At 30.4% G+C, this 24,417-nt stretch overlaps 1 protein-coding gene across 2 annotated transcripts; it reads left to right on the top strand.

Annotated features, from left to right (window-relative positions):
- The first annotated feature begins 16,325 nt into the window (after window positions 1-16,325).
- LOC132919839 (uncharacterized) lies at window positions 16,326-24,356 on the top strand. Of its 2 annotated transcripts, XM_060981723.1 has the most exons (7): window positions 16,326-17,231; window positions 20,596-20,622; window positions 20,878-21,101; window positions 21,186-21,358; window positions 21,429-21,588; window positions 21,652-21,858; window positions 22,333-24,356. In XM_060981723.1, exons 1-7 carry the CDS (start codon window positions 16,819-16,821, stop codon window positions 22,779-22,781), a joined length of 1,653 nt encoding a protein of 550 aa, XP_060837706.1. In that variant the 5' UTR covers window positions 16,326-16,818; the 3' UTR covers window positions 22,782-24,356. The 2 variants fall into 2 exon arrangements, with proteins under 2 accessions (XP_060837706.1, XP_060837707.1); XM_060981724.1 differs by lacking the exon at window positions 20,596-20,622.
- Window positions 24,357-24,417: the final 61 nt, after the last annotated feature.

Here is a 24,417-nt window from a genome sequence, read left to right on the forward strand (position 1 = left end):
TTTCGTTATAAACAAAAAACTACTAATTTGTAATACTACTCATAATTATATTATGTATCTATTATACTTTTATATTTTACTAAGACTTCCAAACCTATAACTTGTTAATTGAGTTAACTAAATTGATGTTCATGAAATATTTTCACTTATTTATTACGTTCAAAATTTAATTTTATAACTTCTGTATAATACATTATATAATATATAATATAAATTTAACAACAACTTTAGACGGTACCATATAATAGGTACCTACAATATACATGATATGTAAAGATAAATAATATATTAAGTTATATATTATTATATTAATTTATCATGTTAATGTTAAACATTAACATTAATTAGAAAACATATATTTACACCGACATTGCAGACATTATTTTTCAGTAGGTATACATTAAATTAGTTTTAACTTTTAACAAGGAATAAAATCAATCGATTAATGATAAGAAAAAAATTTTAATTTAAATTTAAAATGGTTAAAACTTTACCTTTCAAAGATCAGAAGTGCATTTTGATTGGTATAACAGCTTCTGACGCATATCCGCCGCATGCGTGTTGCTATAAACAGAAAACAACTAAACTCGTTTAAAATAAGTATCATTTACGTTACAATTTGGCACAACACTTTTGGACTAATTAAAATTAAAATAAGACAAATACTTGGACGAACGACTGCACTTTTTCAATTTACGTCGTATAATAATAAAATTAGAGATTCTGGACATTAGTTGCTGAAGCGTATATAAAAAGTGCATATGAGTTTAAAACACGATACTTGTTTAATAAAGCGACCTGATTTTAAAAATAAAAATATATGAATGTAAAAAATATTATAAATTATAATACGCACTTTGAATTTAAGTATATGTATATTTGTATTTAAGTATATAATATTATCAATAGAATGACGAATATGCAAGTGACATCTGTAATGTGAAGAAGGTGTGAAGAATCTTGCAGGGATCCAGAAATCCATTAGCATCACTACACATATTCGTATTTTCTGTTGTTAAAATTATTATTTTATAATTTTTTAATTTTAATTTTAGAAATTAAAAGAAATGTTTACAAATTAACAATTTAACAAATACAGTTTTGATTACTTACTTCCTATAAGCTAAAAACTTGTGTTGTAGGCAGGGAGTTATAACATTAACAGATATAATAATTCAATTAAGTAATTTCTTATTATATTATAGGTACATTAATTATTTATTAGCCTAGTTAAAGTAAAAAAAAAAATATAATAACAACAACAAAGAACGAAAAAAAATATAATTATAATTATAATTATAAACTATTGATGTACACTTAGATTTTTGTGGGATCTGTTCGATTTAGGTAACTAAGCATAAGTGTTGATTGATGCATTTTAGCAGTTTTAAACTAAAATAACTTAGGTACTAAACAATAATTTAATATAATATTTATAATTTTTATATAAATTTGTAAATAATACAATTAATATATGCATCTCATTGTAAAGTTGTCCACTACACTATACCGTTACATCACTGATGACCGATTTTGCTTCTAAACGTATCACTATAATAGTAACTTTGTATAAAATTATTTATATAACTATTGTTTATAACAAATTGTTATGGAATTAAAATAAATAAATAAAATCAAATTAATTTTAATTGTTCGTGTACAACTTTGGTGGCTTGTTTTGAAGTAAGTGATTAAAGATATAAATATTTCAAAGATTCTTATAGTTAATGATCCATTTACAATTTCCAACAGATGTTAAATTAAAATCAATGAGGTCAATTTTACCCTTTAATTAAAAATCGGCCGATATTATTATTTAATATTGCACAAAACAATCTATTGTGTGACATAGTATCAAATTTTTAAATTTAAATAAAAACAATATATTTTTAAACTATACAAAAATTAAGTACAACATAAGAAATAAAAATATTTAATCAACTGTCCAAAATATCGTAATCGGTAATCATGTACACAGTACACTCTATACATGTATAAATGCACAAGATTATTGTAAAATTACCCCATATTATGTTCTATAATTATTATATTTTTCCGTTATGTCATTTACAAGAATAATAAATTAAATTTATTGATTAGATTGTAATTTGCCCGGTGTTTAATTAAGATGAAATTCTCGTACAACACTTATGTTACTTTTTAGAGGTAAACACATGTGGGAATTATATTTTTTTATTGTTGGATTTTTGAAATTAATAATGATTTAAACTAAAGGCAGAATAACAATAAATATAATTAATAATAAAATATAGTCTTAGCTAAATAATATAAAATTGTTCCATTTTATTATTTGCCTGATTTAAAATTAGCATTTAGTTAGACGCCTAAACTTTTAACTAAATGCTTGGGCAGATATTAAATTCGCATAAAAATTAAAAATTAAATTCTTTGATTATTCGTTTAGTAAAATTACCGCTTTGATTATATGCCTATTACATATATAATATATATGTATGTATATGTATGCTTTGTTACTAACAAACAAATAATAACAATTTCAATATGATAATATTTTTAAATAAATAAATAAACAATACAATATGTTAAATATTGTATTTTATAAATCGACCATTAAATGTTAATATGGATTTATAATGTATACATATATATATATATATATTAAATGCAGGGTAATTCACCCCAAACATGCTTACCCTCATTTATTCTTCTGATAATGTATTTATTCAAAATCTGATTTTTTAATTTTTTAATACGCTGAAGGACCATGTTTTTAAATACTTTTATGTTTGGTGAATCATATTGTGTGTATTAACACATCGTATTGTAATATGTGAAGTATTTGGTAGAAAATGACAAATATCCTTGGGGTCATAGGAATTTCGCCTATAGACGTAAACATCTATTAACAATGTTTAGATATTGTAATATTTTTATGATAACACCTTTCGTAAAGATCAATATGCTTTATATATTGTAATAATATGCTTATGTACCTATATTTTATTGGAGAAAAATAATGACATGCCCATGGTGGTGAATGGTGGGTGTTAGAACCCGAACCCCTCCCTTCCTGGCTATGCCACTGAACATGTCAACAAAATAAAGCTATCGGAACTACGCAGAACCGTTGGAAAAATGCACTGTAATCGTTATTGGTTATTGCGTATCCGACGGTTTGTGGGTAGCTGCAATATTGAAGCGTAGTACCCTGCAGGGGGTGGACGATCGAAGTCGGCACAATGATCGACATACGACAACAACGACGACGACGATGATGATGATAATAATAATAATAATAATAATAACTGATGATGAGGGTCGTCATCATCTTTATTCCCACGATGTGGAACGTCCGTTCCGATTTCTCAGAATCGACCACGGTATATATTTTGAGACCGACCCCGACGCCACCTAAGCGAAATGATCCGCGCCAAACTTTTGTGTCTACGTGTTGAATTATTTTAGATATTTTACAACAATAGTTCTCTTCGTCCGTATACAGGACACGCACTGTTCGATCTTAAAATGACAATTGTCTTATTATCATTATTTTAACAATTTTTTGGAACCTACTAAGTCGTTAACTTTTGTGTATAATATTGTACATTCATAAGTTCATAACATACATGATACACGTGATTATCGTCAGATTGATGTCAAATAAATTTAATCGATCGAAACTCATCCAGTACGGTTGTTAAAAATATTGTTTTTTTTATATAATTTGATATTTTTAGCACTTTTTCGGGTATACGATGATGATAATAATACGTCTTGTCGTTCAGAGTACACCGTTATCATCATCGATATTAATACTACCTGTGGCGCAACGTGGGCAAGGTTTACATCAGATCTTCCGTTACACATACATTTGTCATCTGTCGCCGTGAATGCCATTTGTTTGTGGGTACCAAAACCTACATTGATTACTACGCATTTATCTCAATAATATATTATATTTATTGTTTAATCGTCTTTGATACGGCCCCACTTATGACGCAAAAGCAAAAAAACAAAGAAGCATATTAGACCAACAATGCTGCATTGTCTGTAATAAATAAAAAAAAATTCGCATAACGTCGCTCAAAAGATCTAGACTAGAATCTAAACTTATTCATAGAAAATTGATATCGTCAGCGTAAACATTATACGTACGACGCGCTGTAACTGCTGTAAGTTGTCCGTGGCTTAATCGCATACAATAATACAAAGGTAAATCCGCAAGGCTATGTGTTTACAGCCCGTTGACGTTGTTTGTGAGTTTTTCATAATAGAGCTACTAGAAAAATACTATTTTATAGTGAAAATAAAACTTAAGGAACTACGATAGAAAACAGGAAGTTTCGTAAAAAAAAAATTAAACTCGTGGCAAAGTAAGACATTTTGGTCCCCACCAGACACCAGTAATTAGCCATAGAACATATTTTGCGTATTACTTCTGTTGTAAAATCCGGAAAATATTATACCCGTGTACCTTACCTAATACATACTACACATTAATAGCCTATGAGTGTTATTTTACGTATGTTAATGCAATGGTGTGTTACAAAAAAAATAATAAATAAATAATCACCGTATTTAAGCTAAGCAAACAACCACACTAATCAATGTAATTGTAAATATAATTCTAGGCTAATGACCCAACTATTGAAGCCTTTATACCTAATAAAATGTTTCAAAAAAAATACAAGTTACAACATAAATAGCATTTTTTTTTAATATCATAATCAGAAAAACAATGAAATCATGTGCCAACAACATAAATAAAATACATTTATACTGCAAAAAATAAAAATGGAGAAAAAATCACTATTCTGTATAATATATATGTATATTAAAGTATATCACTGTAATGGTTGTGTTAATTTTAATTCAATGATAAATAATTTTATTGTATAAGCCATAAGATGAAAAACGATTTTGAAAGGGTTTATCAGCTTATATTTCTAAAGAAATCGTATTATATATTTATATTGCTATTAGTACTTTATTTTTCTATAAGTAATATGATAGTTAGTACTTTAAACTATTTTTTGCCAAAAGGAAATGTACACATATTATATTATATAATAATAATTACATTATTTCATACAATATTACTAGCTATTATTAACTTAAAAGTCAATACTGACGCATCGTAGAATGGTATGAATAAGTTAGTAATAAAAATTACTTAAAATGGACCTAAATAATTTTTAAATGTAATTTTTTATTGGTAATGGTGCAACATTCCAAATCCCTACAAATAATATTTTTTAAACCATAAAATAATAATTAATATTGTTTGGGAAGAAATTGATTTTACGTTTAAACATCCATTTGCCATAATTTTAACTTTAAACACTCAACAAAATTAATTAATTAATTAATAAAACATAATCTGAATTTACGTTCGACTTTTTTAAATCTAGTAATAACAACTTATAAAAGGATTGTTTTGCTCAATTTTTGAGCATCATATTTTTTTTTTGTAAAAAACCCCTCAAAAAATTAAAAATGTCAAATCTATATAAATAGTTTTAAAAAAACCAACATAATTTATGTTAAAAATGATTTACAAAAATGGAAATATCAATATTTGGTGAAGATTTCAAGTATAGTATTGTTCGCTTTTTAATTAGGTACAACAAAATAACAAAATCGAACCAGTTCTTAGTGTTCTTACGTTCATATTATTATTTATTCGTAATTTTATATTAGTTCTGCCTGATGTTTAAGAAAAGTTCTATGCATTTTTATAGTTTCGACTCCTAAAGCTCCTATTAAATCACAAAAAAAATAATTAATAATACACTATTTTAATACCAATACATTCATCAGTCAGAATCTTAAATTTAAATTATAACAATGACGACATCATACTACATTATATATAAAAAAAAAAAAATAGTGAGTTATGTAAAAATCATCAAATGTAAAATTTAAAATGTTTGTAATTGTATCGTATATTTTTATGTTTTAATTTTCGTAGAATAAAAAAAAAAATTAGCGAACTTAACGAGGATTTAGGTACCTAATGAACTTTTATTTAATTTATTTACAAACTTAATATATTTTTCTTTTTATAACTACTATTTGGCTGATAATTTAAAATAGTGAAATACATATAGAATACCTAAAACTCCAAACATCCTATAATTTATATGTCCCCGGAAAACAAATATCCGGTCTTAATATTGTCGAAGAAGAAACGTCTGTTTACCAATTCGGTGACAAGACTTCGATTACGGAAAAACAAATAATAAAATATACTCATTATACTTACAAAGTAATAGAGGATATAATTCGTTGACCGTTGTTAAACCCACCCAATGGCTGGTCATATATTTTTCTGTCTGTACTCAGTTTTATATACACTAGTATAGACTATAGACTCATAAATAAATGTATGTATATCGGATTCCTATAATTTAGTATATTTATGTGTGTATTATACAACCTGCGTAATTTGTATTTAATGCTGCGGATAATACTTGTCGTTGCATACGTAACAAGGTACACAATGATTTAGTAGGTAAACAATATTTATATTTACCTTTTGAATTTGTGTATAATCTGTAATCTACCCGAAATGAATTGTAATCTGTAAATTGTGATAAACAATTACAAGTTAATAGCCTTGTAATTATTGAAGCTGATGACATAATAATTAGAAAATAAAAATATTTATATTTAATTTAAAAATTAATTGTTAAATGGTTTAGATATCATTTCATAATAATTGTTTTGTTCATTTTCCAATTAATCGATATTCATGTCCATGATCATTAAATTTATAAATTCATAAAAATCTAACAGTAATGATCAAGATATAAACTTCGCAATGGCGTGCTAAAAAAATATGATGTGTCGTACCGATGTATATTTTAAATGTTTAGTCCTTTAAATGCAGCTACATAGTCTATATAAATAATTAATTTGTTTAATAATTATCGTCTACGATTAAATATATCAACATATTAATACATTATTTCATAAGAAAGGAGAAAATATAGAGGACACAACAAAAAATATTTTATGCGTAAATGGATAATCACTATAATCATCGTGATGTACCGTGTAGGTATCATCAATAATATCAAGTAACTTACATATTATGATTGATTGGGTCTTAGCGTCTTACTGTTGTTTAATATGACATATTTTAGGTCAATTAATAATTTAAAACTTACCAAATATGAAGAATTACTCACCGTAAATATCACTGTTTGCAAAATGCTAATTTGAGTAATTCAATTTAAGCATTAATAATAACACAATACTTACTATTAAATTAAGTTTAACTTATGCATTTTTAACAGTATGTATAATTAAAATTAAAAATAATTTATGCATTGTCAAGTATTTACGGTATAACTTACAATTTGGTTAAATTGTAAAAATATCATAATATTTTAATTGCCTAAAAATAATTCTTTATAAACTATTTAAAAATAATATTTTTTTCAGATATCAAACGAAGTTAAATAGTTATAAATCTTTTCGATGTATTTGATTCTGTAGCTTATCGTGTAAAAATACATTCTACTTTGATATTTAAAATTTAAATATAATATTCCAATACAAATTAAATATTCAAATATACCGAAACAGTTAGTTTATTTGATTTTCATATAAAAATAGTGACTTACGTACTGAGTAAAAAATGATAGTATTTTATTATCATAAAATATATTATTATTATAATCGTATTTATTTTAGGTAAAATAGTACCTACATAAATAATAATGTCAATTACACCATAAAGGTTCAATAAACAACGAATACATTCACAATTATTATTAATGTATAATTATACCGGTTTTTTTTTATGTCTTAAGTATGTCAGATGAAAACACGAGAATTCTATTAATCCAAAACTAGCGTGCGTTACGATATAAATACTGAAAGGTGTTAAAGAATTTGACAAGTAGCCAAGTTATTAATATATTATAAGTATGCCTATAAATCTTGTGCCATTGAAAGGTACATCAATACTCATGCGTTTCCTCTTTGATCAAAAGTTTCCAGAAAACGACCAAGTGACGAATAATTGTACATAAGTACGCTGTTCTTACTACGTAACAAGTATATTCATAAGTGGCAAACAATAATAACTCTGAAGTATGCCAGTCATGGGAACCCCAAGTATATCAATATCATAGTGTTATATCAACTATCAAGTACTTAAATTATATAGAGAATAGAAATATTTAATAGGACTCTTTCGGACGGCATATGATTGTGGTACTACGGAATTCAACTAAACATAAAATATATATTCTATCAATAATCGTTGTTGTTATTTGATATAATATCTCGTGTAGGTGGTGTGTGTGTGTGTACGCCATGTCACTGCGAGTAGGATGTTTTTTCGAATGTTCCACCAGCTGATGAACGACAGCGATGACGACTTATTCTCGATCCCCGCAAGCTTTAGAAACTTCTTTATTTTCGACGTTATATCCGAGAAACGGCCGGAAACCGACCGGATGGCAGTCCGCGCGGGTGTGATATAGGTGTATAGCCGGAGAACTGGAGAAGAAAACGCAGTCCCCATAAATCGGTAGTCGGTAAAAATAACGTACCGGGTAGTCGCGGTGGCGAAACGGACCAAATTAAATACTGTATAACAATACGGGGGACTGAAAAGGAGGCGAAAAAAATGTCTCAAAAACATATTTTCAGAACACAGTTTGCATTCCGTGGGAAGGTCTGCGGAAAGCGAGACTGGACAGCGACCACCGTGGGGGTAATATATTATTATTATTATTAATATCATCTCTTTCACCGAAAAATAATTTGAAACGCGCGCTCGGACACATCGCGCACACACACACACACACACACACACAACCGCCCGCCGAAGATGCGTATGTCCCCTTGGTCCGCGCGTCCAAAGGGAGAGTCTGCGATGTGCGACGGAGACAACGATCTATTGTCGCGGGCACTGCATCTCACACGCATCCCATTATAATAATAATAATAATAATAATAATAACATGTATATGCGATCCTCCGCCGTCTAGACGATTAAATGGTATTTTTCGCCTTTTTATTTTCGTACCGATCGTACCGCGTTTATGCGTCGGATACGCGCACCACACGTGTTCCGTTTGCTCGTTACATATATATATATATATATGTGTGTGTGTGTGTGTGTATAAATGCGTGTAAAAGATTCCGTATTGTTGTACACGCGCACGCGCACGAGCGCAACAAACATGCACATTATAACACATTTATTATCAAAATGTATTTGTGTGCGTATACGAATATAAATCCGATCGGTCTGCGCCGGGGCCGAGGCACGCCGACCGTCGACAGACGCGTTATTCGCGAACACCCCGAAAATTCCAAACGCTTATAATAATAATATTGTTATTATTATTATTATTGTGCAGACCGGCACGCCGCCACCGCCGCCGCCGCCGCGTAGTGTTGTCGTTATAATAGCGCCCGCCAGACAGACAGACAGACAGACAGAGACGACAGTGGCAGAGCGAGCGAGAGGAGTGCCGACGGAACGAGCGAGAGACGCGCACAGACGGAGATGATAATAATTCGTCATATGTACGATATATCATATATTATATATTATTATATTATGTAGTGGCGGTTTCCATTTTTATCCGAAAAACCTTTTTGGTTTTCGCGGCCGCGCGCATTGTGTGAAAACGTCGTCTGTGCGGTATGCGCCACGCCGTTACCGAGAAATCGACAATTCTCGGTAACAGCCTGCACGTACCTGCAGCCTGCAGACGCCACTGCACCGACGCAGCAACATCAGATGCGCCGAAATAATAATTAATGACGAGTCGCGTCGGCGGCGGAGGTGGCGGCTGAGGCGGCGGCGGCGACGACCACCTTCGGAGAAATACGTTTTCATCTCGTCCGGCACCTCCCCGCGGTGTACATAATATAATAATAATAATAATAATAACACGTACGATATAATAATGCGCACAAACCCGCCGGCGGCGCTGTATACCGGTCGGCTGTCACGACGGCCGTTTAGTAAATGTTGTGATCCCTTTCATTTATAATAATATTTATTGTTATTGTCTTTTTCACGTTTTTCCGCCCTCCATTCACGGAAAGCGAAATAACACAATAAAAAAAAAAAAAACATATATACGCTCGCACGCGGTGCTCATTGTTGTATTACACATCACAGTCGGCGGCGGCGTGCCGCGCATACCGTCGCACACATACACAATAATACACCTATATATGCGCACGATACGCGTATATTATGTGGGTACGCACACGCTCATTGACGGCGGAAACGCTCAAGGTTGGTCCCGCGCACGAGACTAGGTCGAAACCCGAAATAATAATATTATAATATGTGCCCTGGCGTTTTTAAATAATGGATGTAACGCGCGCGAATATTACCATCGTTTCCGGCTTCGAAAATAAAACAACGCGCTCGGCTCACGTAACTATAATATTATTATAATAGTATAATATAGGTATCATGTCGCGCGTAATGTGGATTTCCGTTCGATTGCAATCGGTTTTCATTTTTTTTTTCTCCCCGTCGTTTTCTGTTCCCCGTCTCAATGGCGGGTACGATATTACTATTATATATAATGTGTATATTACGACCGTACATTCAATAATATATTACGGAATAGGTACGTCGGCCGGGTCGCCATATACGCGAAAATAGTCGTCAAAAATATTCAAATTCAATTCACGCGCGTTATCGTGACCATATAATACACTGCACGTTATTATAATGAAAAATTAAATTGCCAATACCCGAAACCGGGTTTAATGTACAGACGACGTCCGTCGACAGACAGTAAATACTATTACTATATTATTGCCATTCAAAATGTCCACGTTCTATTAATGATAATCTAACCGACGGACCGTATAATACATTTTTATCTTATCGTACTATAATGTACCTACGGTAAAAAAAATTTCATTCATAAAACCCGTGCGTGGTTCATTAGCATAAAAATGCGTGTGTCTATAGTACGGCACCGTGTTGGCCACAAAATCGACACCGAATTCATTCAAATCTCCCGCAATGACGTCATTGGCGTGAGTGTTTTTCGGCGTCCGAGTTATTTTCGACGCCAAATCGATGCACACAGCAAATACGAAACTGACGGTATACCACGTCTTGTCCGGTTCGAATGCTCAGTCGAATAATTCTTATGTTAAATTTATTTATTTATTTCCACTACAGTGCAGTATATATGTAGTTGTTTTGGAATTCACACTACGCGTAGACTGATGTAAAAGTCCTTAACATTTTTTTTATGTTACATAATGCGTAAATGCTGAATAGGAATATAAATATTTAATATGAAATTTCCCGCAATCTAAAATAACCGGCAAATAAAATAATTTTAAATGTTTGTCTTAATGTAGTTCGTAGCACCTTTTTACCTAAAATAATATACCTAAAAATAGATGTTTACTTATAACACAAATTTGCGTAATAATTTATTACCAAAAAATGGGAAAGTTTACGAAATTGAAAATTTAATTTAATTTTAACCTACCGAACTTTCCAACCTAACAACAATATCACACACGCCATCATGTCAATTCCATCTTACATTCAATGGCCTCTACTCCTCAATAGTTTATCAATAATAATCACCACTATGGCGAACGTCTCAACGCTCTAAATTATATTACTTTTTATTTCATTCGACGTTTACCCATCACCAAAACCCACTAATACTAATTAATAATAAACTATCCTCCTGCTCAAACCTTGATAACCCCCAGAGACATTTAAAATGGCCCATAGAAACCTAGGTACTTACCTACTGTTTTAATAAAATTAGTCGGATAGAATTATTGAATAATTTCCTAATTATTTTTATTTATTCGTTTATTTACATGCAATTGAAAACTACTTATTTTAATCTTTTATGAATTATTTGTTGTTAGATTCATATAAATATTTTATATCAAACTATTCGTTAATACTTAAAAAGTATAGTCATTTTTCAAGTAATTTCTAACCACTTGATTATGTTTTTACTTTATATCTTAAATCCAATTTGCATTACACGCAAAATGCAGAAACATTTTTATAAAAGTCATAAAAATAAAAGATAAATAAAATAATATTTTTATAACTTACAACAATAATTTTGAATTTTTAAGATTATCAACAGATATTTGAGAAAACAGTTATCTTATTTTTGCACAATAAATTGAAGTTTATTTTATTTTTTACCTGGACTATTTTAATAAGGTGTTGTGAACTAGTAATATACTTTCTGATTGTTAAATTCTACGAAATTGTTACTTTAGTATACTCAATTATTTAGAATCCCAAAAAGCAATAACATTTTTATTATGCAGTTAGTATACGAACATCATTCATTTATTCGTCAAGTAGTACTATAATAAATAATTATATCAACTATTTGCTTAAGAGGATAATAGCGCAATATATATTTTATCTCTCAGGCCCACGCGCAGCAAAGATAAAACACATTCAAGTAAAATCATTTTTTTTTATGATTTTTGAATAATCCAAGAGAAAAATAAATAACGTATTACAAAAATTATAGAGGATAATATTTTTGAGGGTCATATTTTTATTATTATTTGTTGTCATATTCGATTAAAAAATAAGAAAAAATGTGTACATTTAAATGGATATTGTATAGCAGCTTTGGGACAATATTTAAACAAATCAATTCATTATAATATTTTCAAATATGTTATTCTTTATGATTTTTGTACCAAATAGGTGATTCTATTCAAAGCTTATCTAAAAAAAAATCAAAATTATATTTTGCGTAAATCGTTTTGTAGATGCTGCGCATAGGCGAGAGAGAGAAATCAAACTGATAAATAAATAAATGCACAGATATTGTCTTAATTGATATAATTTTACAAAATATTAATCCTTTAATCAAGATAGGTAGGTACTATCTTAACAACGCTTAATGATTTTGAAGTAATATCATGTATTACGACATAATAAGATAATTTTTATTTGAATAGTTATAATCATAAATTTATAATATATCATGACATATTACAAAACATTTTTAAAAAATCAGTAGTTATAGACAGATTTAAACAAAATTCATTAAATTGTTTGAGGTTTCACAAAAAAATATTATAATACTTTGGATTGATGTTTTTAAGACTTATTATAATATAAAATTATTGTTTTACATTTTATAATTTTTAAATAATAATCAATACATACGTAATTTATACTTTTATGTTTCCGAGTCTCAAATACGGAGTTATCTTCAGTTATGTAAGAATTATCAAGTTGATAATCCTTTTATAAATCTGTATTTTAGTACATAAGTTTTTATATAATATTACCTATCTTTTAGCGGGTACTTAATGTTTCTATCTATTAGATTTATATACCAAAACTTATATGATATATCAAATAATATATTATATATTATTATATTTGTATACGCATAAACATAGGGCGTTTACAAATTAAGTATATTTTAATATATTCCTCTTCGTCTATTCTTATTAGGTAATACCTATGTTTATATTTATAAATACAATATTTTTTTTGTCTATTAAAATTAATTATTGATTTGATAAAATTGAAACTAAAAAAATATACATATTTATGTATACCTATTTAATGAATGAATATATAATATTATATATATTATAACTAGTTTATTCCGATTGAAATCTAAAATACTTTACCTATGTCATGTTTAGTATAAAATGTAATAATTATTCAACATAATATTTTCATTTATATTATAATTAATCAACTTTTCTTTAGTGTTATTACATTTATTTAATTTGTCACCTGTAAGTTAAACAATTGCATAGGTATTTATTACTAATACAGTTTCTTAAAATTTCATGGTATTCAAAATATTATATAAAAATATTAAAAACTAGTTACGATTCAGTTTTAATTATGTATTTGAATTTGAATAATAATAAATTTAATAGAAATATAACGTAACAGCTTCACGAAACATTGACCATTGCAGCAATTGCAAGTTTAACCTACATACAGCTATGCAGGAACATAAAATACATATTTTATTCAAGCATAATATTATGTACTAAGTTAGTGTGATTTTCCACGTTTAAGCAATTATTTCTCATTAGTAATTATGTTGTTGAAACCTTTTAAGATAATTTGTTATTTTATTAATTTTATCAATTTTTTTTATAAATGAAAACATGTAACATATTTTCATTAGAATGAAATTGCATTTATTATTATTACGTTTAGGTACTTTTAATTTTGTTGTATGCTACTAATTAAGTTATACACATAAATTCAATAGTTATAGCTATATTATCAACTTAACGATTAGTAACTGTGTTTTTTATGTATAGTTTGAATTACCTATTTCACTATTCGCTAGGGAGTCTCATAATTCGTATTATTCGTATATAATTCGTTTAAATATGTATGATTTTATATTATATATTTTACAATATTCGCAGAGGCAGTCAAGAGTAAAAGCAAGTACAAATATAATAACCCAAAGAATGTGAATGAATACTAAAAATATTATTACTTATGTAGTTATGTGTGATGAATTTCAGACGGAGGGCGCACTCATATAATAATAATATGATTTAAACTCCAGTAGACTACCTATATAATGCATGGTATACGTGTTATTATTTAACGCACCGTGACCGGTATTTCATTGAAACTGAATTGAAGAAGACGAAACTCTACACCCGCTCTTCATCCTTTTGCCGACGTGTGTATATTGTTGTTTTCGCGTGACAATACGCGATACACATTATACATTATAATATAAATTATGTCTCGCCAATGATAATAATAATAATAATAACATTATTATAATAATATATTATCGTCCTCCTCGCGTGTCTGGTGTCTCGTCGCCCGGTATCCAAGCGTCTGGTCGAATAATCGGGGGAATTTTTTTTCGAAACCATCTCGAAACCGCCAACTCGATAAGAACACGGCAGCGACAGTGGCGGCATGTGGTCTACTCTGATGGGTGGGTGAATGAAGCGCGGTGGGCGCGATGTACTGGAGACTCGGAGTCGTCGTCACCACCGCCGCCGCCGTCGTACCGATTAATTATCAAAAAACAAGGTATTTGCCTTATCAGCAAAACGCACACAATATATAACGTTGAGAAAATACAACATCACATAATACTACATATCGTTGTACCTAATTGTATAAATTTGTATACTTAATTCGATCTATAAAATTATACACTGCAGTTGGTAAAGTATAGTAACACCTGCCCTGCGACTGATAACTTACGGTAGATACATTTTGTAAAATAATGTTTACAGTTTAGATAATAAATCTTAGCGTGTTCCAAACGTTATATTTATTAATTTTATTTTAAAATCAAACGCATTGAGTGCCTAATACAATTTATTAATTCAATAATATTCTATGACAACATTCAATTATATATCTAACATATTATGGTTTCGTAGCGTTAGCATAGACTTAGATACCGAGACCAAACCATAGAGTCTTTTCAAAAACGTGAAATTTTATTAGTTTTCTTATTTAACTTTCTTTTAAGGTCTGAAATCTTTCGATTTTTGAGAGTTTTTTTAATTTCAATAATTCGTATAATGAAAAAAAAAAACTAGAAGTAACTAAAAGTAGACTTGAATCGTTTACTCGTTTTTATTTTGAAATTGATTTTAAATGACAATTTACGCGATTTAACTTCATTAAATATCTATAAAATACATAAAAAGATGCATATATCTTTTTTACTTATTATTTTACTGATGTACAACCTATATGGACACCTATACATATATTTATGTATGTTCCTATTATAAATGTATTAATTTTTGATTTTAGAAAATGAAATAAGCTACATTCTATATACTACCTGTAAAATAATCAAAAACACAATTACTGAAATCTTGTTAATAATGTCAAACTATACCTGTACTAAAAATTTGAACATTATTGTACCAAAGTTGCACGCAACTCAGTGAATGATTAAAATTGAATCTACCGAGTGGGTTAGCTTCCAAACAATTTTTAAAATATGTATACCAATAACTATCGATAATATATGATAATAATAATAATAATATATATGTGACAGCATAGCAGTAAAGAGAAAGACGCAATATCGGCTAGACGGAAGTAGTAGAAGATAGAGATGAAGAAGACCACGAAGAATAAGAAGAGGAGGAGGAGGAGAAAAAGAGAAGAAAAATAAGAAAAGGAAGAAGAGGAGAAGCAGAAAGAAATCAAGTAAAAAGAAGAAGGAAGCGTGGCGTGGCGTGGCGCGTAGGTATACGTGACGTACAGACGCGCGCCGCCGGGTCCAAGGGTGGTGGTGTGACGGTGGCGGGGGCGGCGGCGCGGTGTATAAATGTAAACACTAAACACACGGATTTTACACACGCACGCCAATGCTCTCGCGCTCACGGGGTACACAACCCAGCCGCCACACTCACGCGTCTTCTAACGACGACTACAACGACGACGCGAAGCGCCAGAACGACGTCAAGTGCCAGAACGACGTGTGCAATCGCCTAAGCCGCACGGACAGCGACACATTATAACCACTACAATAAAACATTAGTGTTTGTGTTTTTTCCGTATTTCTCCGATTCGATTCTATCGCGTCTTCGTTTACCGGTGCGCGCTTAGCCACCCCGACGAGCCCTAAGGTCCCTCGAGACTTCGCCGCACGATTTTTTCGCAGACAACAAATTGCACGGTCTCCTGGCCGCACAATTCTCTACCACTTTTTCACACTGTCTCACCCGCACACGCACTGCTGCAGTAGACGATTTTAGTGATATTTCGATAATATTTTTTTATTGTTCAGCGACATAAATTAAAACCACTACACGTAAAAAACGATCTTCATACCCGCCACAATGATGCTGACACCGCGGTTACTATTCGCCATGGCCGTACTGTGGGTGGTTACTGTCACGGTACAGTGCCGGCCCACCGTCGACTCCGAGGAAACGGAACAAGACGAGTCCGATGAAATTTCAAGTAACCCCACGGTCCTGATGGTGCCGAACCGTATACTCGCCGACCCGGATTCGTCGTTTGGCAAGATGTTGCGCGATCGATTGCGTACCATGTCTGATAAAGACTTGACCGTCCTGCAATCGAATATGCAGACCGCAATCAAAACCGATCCCAACGACGACGATATGATGATGGGGGATATGCCGTCGGCGGACGATCCGCAGGACTCGTCATCACCGGCCTCCCCGCTGGGACTAGTCACAGTGACGCCGGACATGGATTACACTGACGATCTATTGCGCAGACAAAGGTAATATATTATAATAACACTGCTGTATAAAAATATAGTTTCGCATAAAAATACGGCAGGTTGCACGGGGGTAGTTCCACACGTGGTTGACGCACGTGGTTCACAATTCTAAATATTTATTACAGTTACTGTGGGTTCGTACATTAAAATCGTTGCAGTTGCTGCAGTTATAATAATATGATTGCGACAAGATTTATATTGCCCTTATACACCGTGTAATTACCCATAATACTGGATTTAGGGATAATGTAAGGGGGTGCATTAGTACTCAATATTTTTTTTAAGGGTATTAAGTATTTAGAAGTAGGATTTTTAGCGTAGTATATCAATGATAGATAATATTGATTTTTTTATAAAAAGTCTCCGATATAATAAGAAGTCTCATCCTGGACCTATATCTAACTCTGTCAATTTATTTCCATGAAACATTTTATTCACGATCGCCCGGCCGCCTATATATCGTATTCTATGAATAGAATATTATAACTATATTCACGACCCAAATCCCACGTGTATATTCGCTTTAGGTGGATTAATTTTATTATTATAGTTAATATATTTATTGGCTTATTACCAGTGTACCGCCACATCACCCTCGTCGAAAAAAGATTTAGTGCGTCTGTCATTTTGATGAATCAAACCTCATCTAAGGCGACGGCTTACGTTTGTTTAAAATATTGTGTTTGCGTAATTTAAAAAAAAACTGAAACGAAGCCGAGAATGTACACGACTTAGTTTCGGTTTGCCGCAAACACGCTGAGTTTGATCTACGTGGGCCCATATGTACATAGGACACACTAAATTTAGAGCGAAACCTCTCTGGGCGTGTCCAGACAATCGCGTGAAAAAAAAAACATGAACTTAATTCGATAGAAGTAAAAAAAAATGTATAAAAGGAAAATGCGTATAATATATATAATATATACATAAATAAACGTTGGACAGTCAACAAAAATGAATCACATTTGAGTACTTGTATCACTCCAAGGCAAACAAACCTTATATTTCTTTTAAAATAACGTAATTTTCCTAAATGTAATTAACTTGTTCTAAATTCAAAGAAAGGCTACCTCCCAGAACATCATATTAGTTCCTAAAAATAAAATCGAATAAAAATATTTTATTAACCAAAATTAGATAGAAAATTGTAATTGGTTATCTCTGAAGAAATATGATATATAGAAATATTATAAATAAAACAGAAATTCAAATTCGAAAATTTATAAAGTTTGGGTAATTGTAGAGCCATAAAATGTTTACTATATTATCATCTATATTTTACGTTATTATTTATTTTATATAATATGCTCTATAATCTGCGTAAATCTAATTAACAATCTACCAATATTTTAAGACGATTAAATTAGTATTATCGCTATTAAACATTGAAAACATATTATGATACCTAATTTAATAATATATGTTTAAAATAAATGTAAAAAATAATTTGACTTCTAATTAAATATATTATATTCTATACAAATCTATAGACATTGGCTATAAAACATCTAATAAGATAATTGTAATAAACGCAATTAAAGATTATTAATAACAATTTTATAAACGAACTCGTAATTTCTATACAATTCTAAAATATGTGAATGCCATTAATTATAAAATTAAATATTTAATACATAATATAGGAAATATATTTTTATATTAGCTACTTATAATTATTAATGATTTATAATAGGTACTTTATAAAATAAAAAAATTGTACAATCGATGCAACACAAATATTCAATACAATATAATATTGTACCTAATCTAATTCAATACGTACTTACAATATGAATAAATTATGTTTCAAAATACTTGTATCGTTTTTGTTTCAAAATCATAATATTATATAAGTTAGTTACATAGGTATCTAATTACACATAATTTCCATAAAAATGTAAGATATCCTTGTATAAAAGAGATTATGATCAAAATAACTATGAAAATCAAATGTATACCGTCTGTTATTAAAATTATTCTTATTCAACCTTTTTATGAAATTTTGTAATAATTATTTATAAAATGTTTTTATTTAGGAAATGTCTCTTTTTATTTTATTGTTTGCAAGTACACAATACTTTTAGTATATGAAGAATAATAAAAGCGCTACTGGGTGCTAAACACACACACAAATATATGTATCAGCCAAAATAAAATGGATTATGTAATTGTAATTTAAATGGAAACTCGTAAATTAATTCTACCTAAAACATCCGGATCAGCAACGCTGTTATTTTTAAGTTTGTGCATTATTCATAAATAATTGAATGTCTGGTTGATACCCAAAATCGATTTCCGTTACAACACAATCTAATGGAATATCTAATTTACCGATTTCAAAATCATAAGATGCCAGAATATATTCAAATTTTATAGTTATTCAAACAAAAAACTGTATAGTAATTATTATTGTAGAAGAATAAAAAGTATTAATGTATTATTAAAATAATTATATAGGTACCTATTTTCATGTTGAATATGTGAAATAAATATTATAAGAGCATATAGAATAGATAATTAAATGCATAAGCATTAGGCGTAATGTAAAAAATGTTCCACTATTTAAATACACGGGAAAAAGTAGTAATTATAAATTTGAACGGATAATTTAAAGTTGTTAAATAAAAATCCATCTTAAGCAAAATTTATTTTTATTTTTATTTTTTAATAAGACCCCAGATGCTCTCTAAATTACAAAATGTTGGGTGCATGTACACTGTACAGTGTACACCGTACAGTTAATGTTTGACGATTACGCGTGTATACGATTTAATTTTTTTTTTTTCGTCTCGGCTTCTTAATTTATTCGTCTGGACCATTATGTTTTTATTTATTTTGAACCGAAATTTAGGGGGAAATGCACTTGACGACTGCATTTCCAGACAGATTTTAATGCGTCTGCTCGGACGTTTTTTAAACGATTACAGGTTTTGTTGGTTTCGGTTTTTATTTTTCGTTTTTGGTTTCGTTTGTGACCCGGTTAATAAATCGAGACAAAAAATAAAAATAAAAAAAACAAAAACCTAAAGTACACGCAAGTAAAGAGGTACATTTACAATAAATCTGACTTGTTCTCTTGGCCGGTAATTGCGCGACGATCTCGGTTTAATGGGATCCGTCTACATCACGGTCTCCGGCCTTGGTTCACCAGACGGAGCTTAAAACGTGACCATTAATATTTCATATCTGATTTATATTTGCTCGTGGAGATTAATAATTTTTCGCGTCGTATCGTACTAACACTGTTAAAATATTTGGGGTTGGGAATTATTATAACCAAAATGTATATTTTATCGTCCACATAAAACTTGAATTTATTTTTAATTTGATCGCTCATACTCCAATGAACTTTGTTTATTCACAGCCCCGAGTCTGAAGATCCCGATGCCAGGTATGTTGATTCATCAACGTCGTAAGTGTGCGTGTGTTTGTGATAATATATTTCTCCTCTAACCTGATGTTTTGTATTTACTATTATCAACCGTAGCTAGTGTACCATTATTGTTATTATTGTTATTAACACGTATTAATTACCCGTAATATGTTGCCATTTTTGTTGTTGTTATTATTGTTGCTGTTGTTTTTATTTTATCGATTATATAAAACCAAACACTGTTTAATACATATTCTGTTTTTGTTATTGTAGTGACAAAAATCTCAGAATTCAAACCATTCAAGACCAGATAGTAAAGTTTATGGGGAGGGACCCCCAAATACTCTCGCCAAGTCCAATGATAAAGACAGGTCCGAGTTCAACAATACCTATTCCACAAAGAGATGCCATAAGAATATTTTACGACAACTTAAATAATTTTCCAACTTATCCTTCTGATACGTTTACTGAAAAAACTCAAAGCTTTTATCCTACTTGTAAGTTAAAATTTGTAATTTGGTACCATAAACCATCACAGTATGGCATGTGATATTTTATTTTCGGATTTTAATTATACGCAGGTGACTTGCCAAAGCACACAAATGAAGGCGTCTGGAATACAAAGGAATCAATGAATTTAATGTTTAACATTACTTTACCCAAGTCGTCTAAGGGTATCTCAATCAACGTAAATATGGCTAGACTCAGGCTATACAAACAATTCGTATCGTGTTATTCACAATCGAGTAATGAGGTATGTACCAGTACATTTGACTATTATTTTATAATTTAGTGTTTAATTTTTTCAATCTATTTATCTATAGACCGATGATTCGCAAGCATGTCCACCAACATTTTATGTAGAAACTGTAAAACAATCCAACACTAATTTATCTACAGCTGGTGTAGTACCGCTAATATTAGACGAAAGACAAATTCGTGTATCAGTTTACGCGTACACCAGATCACTTAAGAGAAAAAGAGGTAAAACATTTGAATGAGTATGTTTTATTTATTTTTTACCTAACGAAATGTATTCCTTAACAGTAAAGAGGAAGTTATTGGATAGTCGTATGTTGCCATACTACAGTGAAAAATGGACAGAATGGAACATTCGTAATGCAGTAAAGGCTTGGCACAGGAACCCAGTTCGTAATTACGGAATCAGTGTTGAAGTGGAAGATGAAGATGGTAATTTGTTGCCAGTCAGCAAATTTTTCAGGCCCATGAATTGCTCAGGAGACGCGCAAATAAGTAATAATTTATTTATTTTTCAATTATAAAAATTATTAGCAAACAAAAAAAATGTATAATATTAATTTTATAATACGCTTTCTGTTATTAAAAATGTTAGTGAATACAATATATATATATATATATTTATACAAGGATTAAACTAATTTCCTCAGTTGATTTTAATTTTTCAAAAAAATATGTATAGTATTATATATTTACAAAAAAAAACTAAACATAATTTTTATCATGGCAATATTAGATTATGTGTTTAAGTAATCGTTACGACAATGAGCCACGATAAAATATTGTATTTCAAATCATTGTATAAATAAAATATATGAAAATTCGTGTAAGAAAACGAATAATTGTGCTCATTGTGTTAGTTAAAACTGTACACCTCGAACGCGCCCATAATTTTATGATAGTCGCATTCACTCTGATCGTGTCTTATCTATGTCATTTATTTAATGATTGTTTTCTGATATGTTACAGTGGCCCCGAAGCCGGTTCCTGGATTCATAATGGAGGCAATGCACAACGGTTACCAGGCCGCTACAGCCAACAACAGTAACACAAACGCGGCCGACCCTTTAGCGTTTAGCTTCAACATGCACCGGTATCCGATAATGGACGTTACCACGGTAGAAGTGCCAGAATCGGAAGTGAACAACGCTATGCTTTACCAGTACGCGAAGAACGCGTTCGAACAGGTGGGTGGTAGTAGCGCGGCATCGGCGTCCTACTTATCGACGGGGCAGGAAGACCAGGGTAACCAGCACCGGCTCCGCCACGGTAGTCGGCAGCACCGTAACAACGGAACCGTACCCGGAAGTCTATCCAGAGACGGCCACGAGCTCCGCGATCAGATCATCATGCAAGGCGTAATCCAACGGAACGCGCAGCACAGACCAACAACCACCGAGATCCCGGACTATAGATAATTATGACGAAGTAAGACGACCAACAACCGCGGACACGTCGAATCATAATAATATATTATACGTGTGCACACTGCACAAGTGTGTTTTTAAAACAACTATTTTAGGCTCGTCGGTGCAAATAAGATGATAGCTAGCTTGGGTAAATTTTATCAACTCTTCCAAACAAGCAATTATTTAACAATAATCTTAAACCGCCTCTCATCCCGATATTATAGTAAATTGCGTTATTTTAATTTAATTTTAATACTTTATTTATTTAAAAGTAAATTGTTAATGCCCAAATACTACACCAATAGTCAGATAACAAATTTCCGGTTAACGATTGACAAAATTATTCTGTATCCATGTATAACACAGTATAGTATAAATGCCGTAACGATACGGTACTATGTGCGATGTCACTTTTCTGCGCGCCAAAACCATTCATTAATACATTAATCCATCGATTAAGCTGCCACAAGATCAATAATTTATAGGTTTAAATAACACATCTTCGATCCGTGTCCGTTTCGACTAAGGTCCGTATACACGACAAATAAACACACACACACATTTCTTTTTTACGTGACATAAACACTTCAAACCCAATTATAGTTTTTTTTTAATGTTATATATTATATATATATTATTATATTATTATATTGTTGAGGTGGAGGGACATACTATTATATATTTATGTATGTACATACGTGTACGTATAGTGTGTCGATTGAAAAATAGATGTAGTATAACTTTAATTTATATTATTATTATTATTATTATTATTATTATTTTTACTACTATTATTGTACTAACTCTATGTAAAATGTTCCTATAGTTTTTATAATAATTAGCGACGACCAATATAAAATCAGTTGTCTTAGTTTCGTAGCCGTTCTATATCAACACATAACCTTTTGTAAACATTTGTTAAAATCATGACTCCGCCATCGGTGAATTAGAAAAATCGCTTTTTAAAAAAACAATACAATGACAATAATAAAAATTAATACCCCCCACACCGTTGACATTGTTGTAATATCTCGTGCCTCGATCGTACACACTATTCGTTAGGTACCTACATATTATTAAATTATTCGAGTTTTAGTAACTTATTATATTTTGTTAAAATATTAATTTATTTCATACAGACTAAACGACGTGCGACTTTTTCTTTTTTTTTTTATGAATAATAGGTATTTATTATATTATTTACTGGTATCTGTAGGTACTCTTAATTACGTGTTATGTTTGTTAATGCGCAATATATTATTCATCTCATCTAGAGCGATGTCTGTGGACATTCGAATACTATATTAACCGCACACTTCTATCAATAACATATTTCACCTATTAATTTATTTATTTATTAGTCCTAAGTTTTTTTATTTTTGTCTTTTTTAAAATAGCTTTCATGACCACATTCGTAATGTGTTTAGACATAATGCTTCCTAACAATGTACCCTTTTACATGTAAATAATCGCTGTACTTTGTTTTATTTATATATATATATATAGATTTATCGTATACTATGTGTGTATGTTTTTTTAATTTTTTTTTAAATATATTATAATATAATTATTACTGTAAACGAATAGCGCAATTTTATTGGTTGTAATCACCGTACATGCACACTTTCACAGTTAACAAGTAGCT

This window comes from Rhopalosiphum padi, chromosome 2 (genome assembly GCF_020882245.1).
Source record: "Rhopalosiphum padi isolate XX-2018 chromosome 2, ASM2088224v1, whole genome shotgun sequence".
Classification (NCBI taxonomy): Eukaryota; Metazoa; Arthropoda; class Insecta; order Hemiptera; family Aphididae; genus Rhopalosiphum; species Rhopalosiphum padi.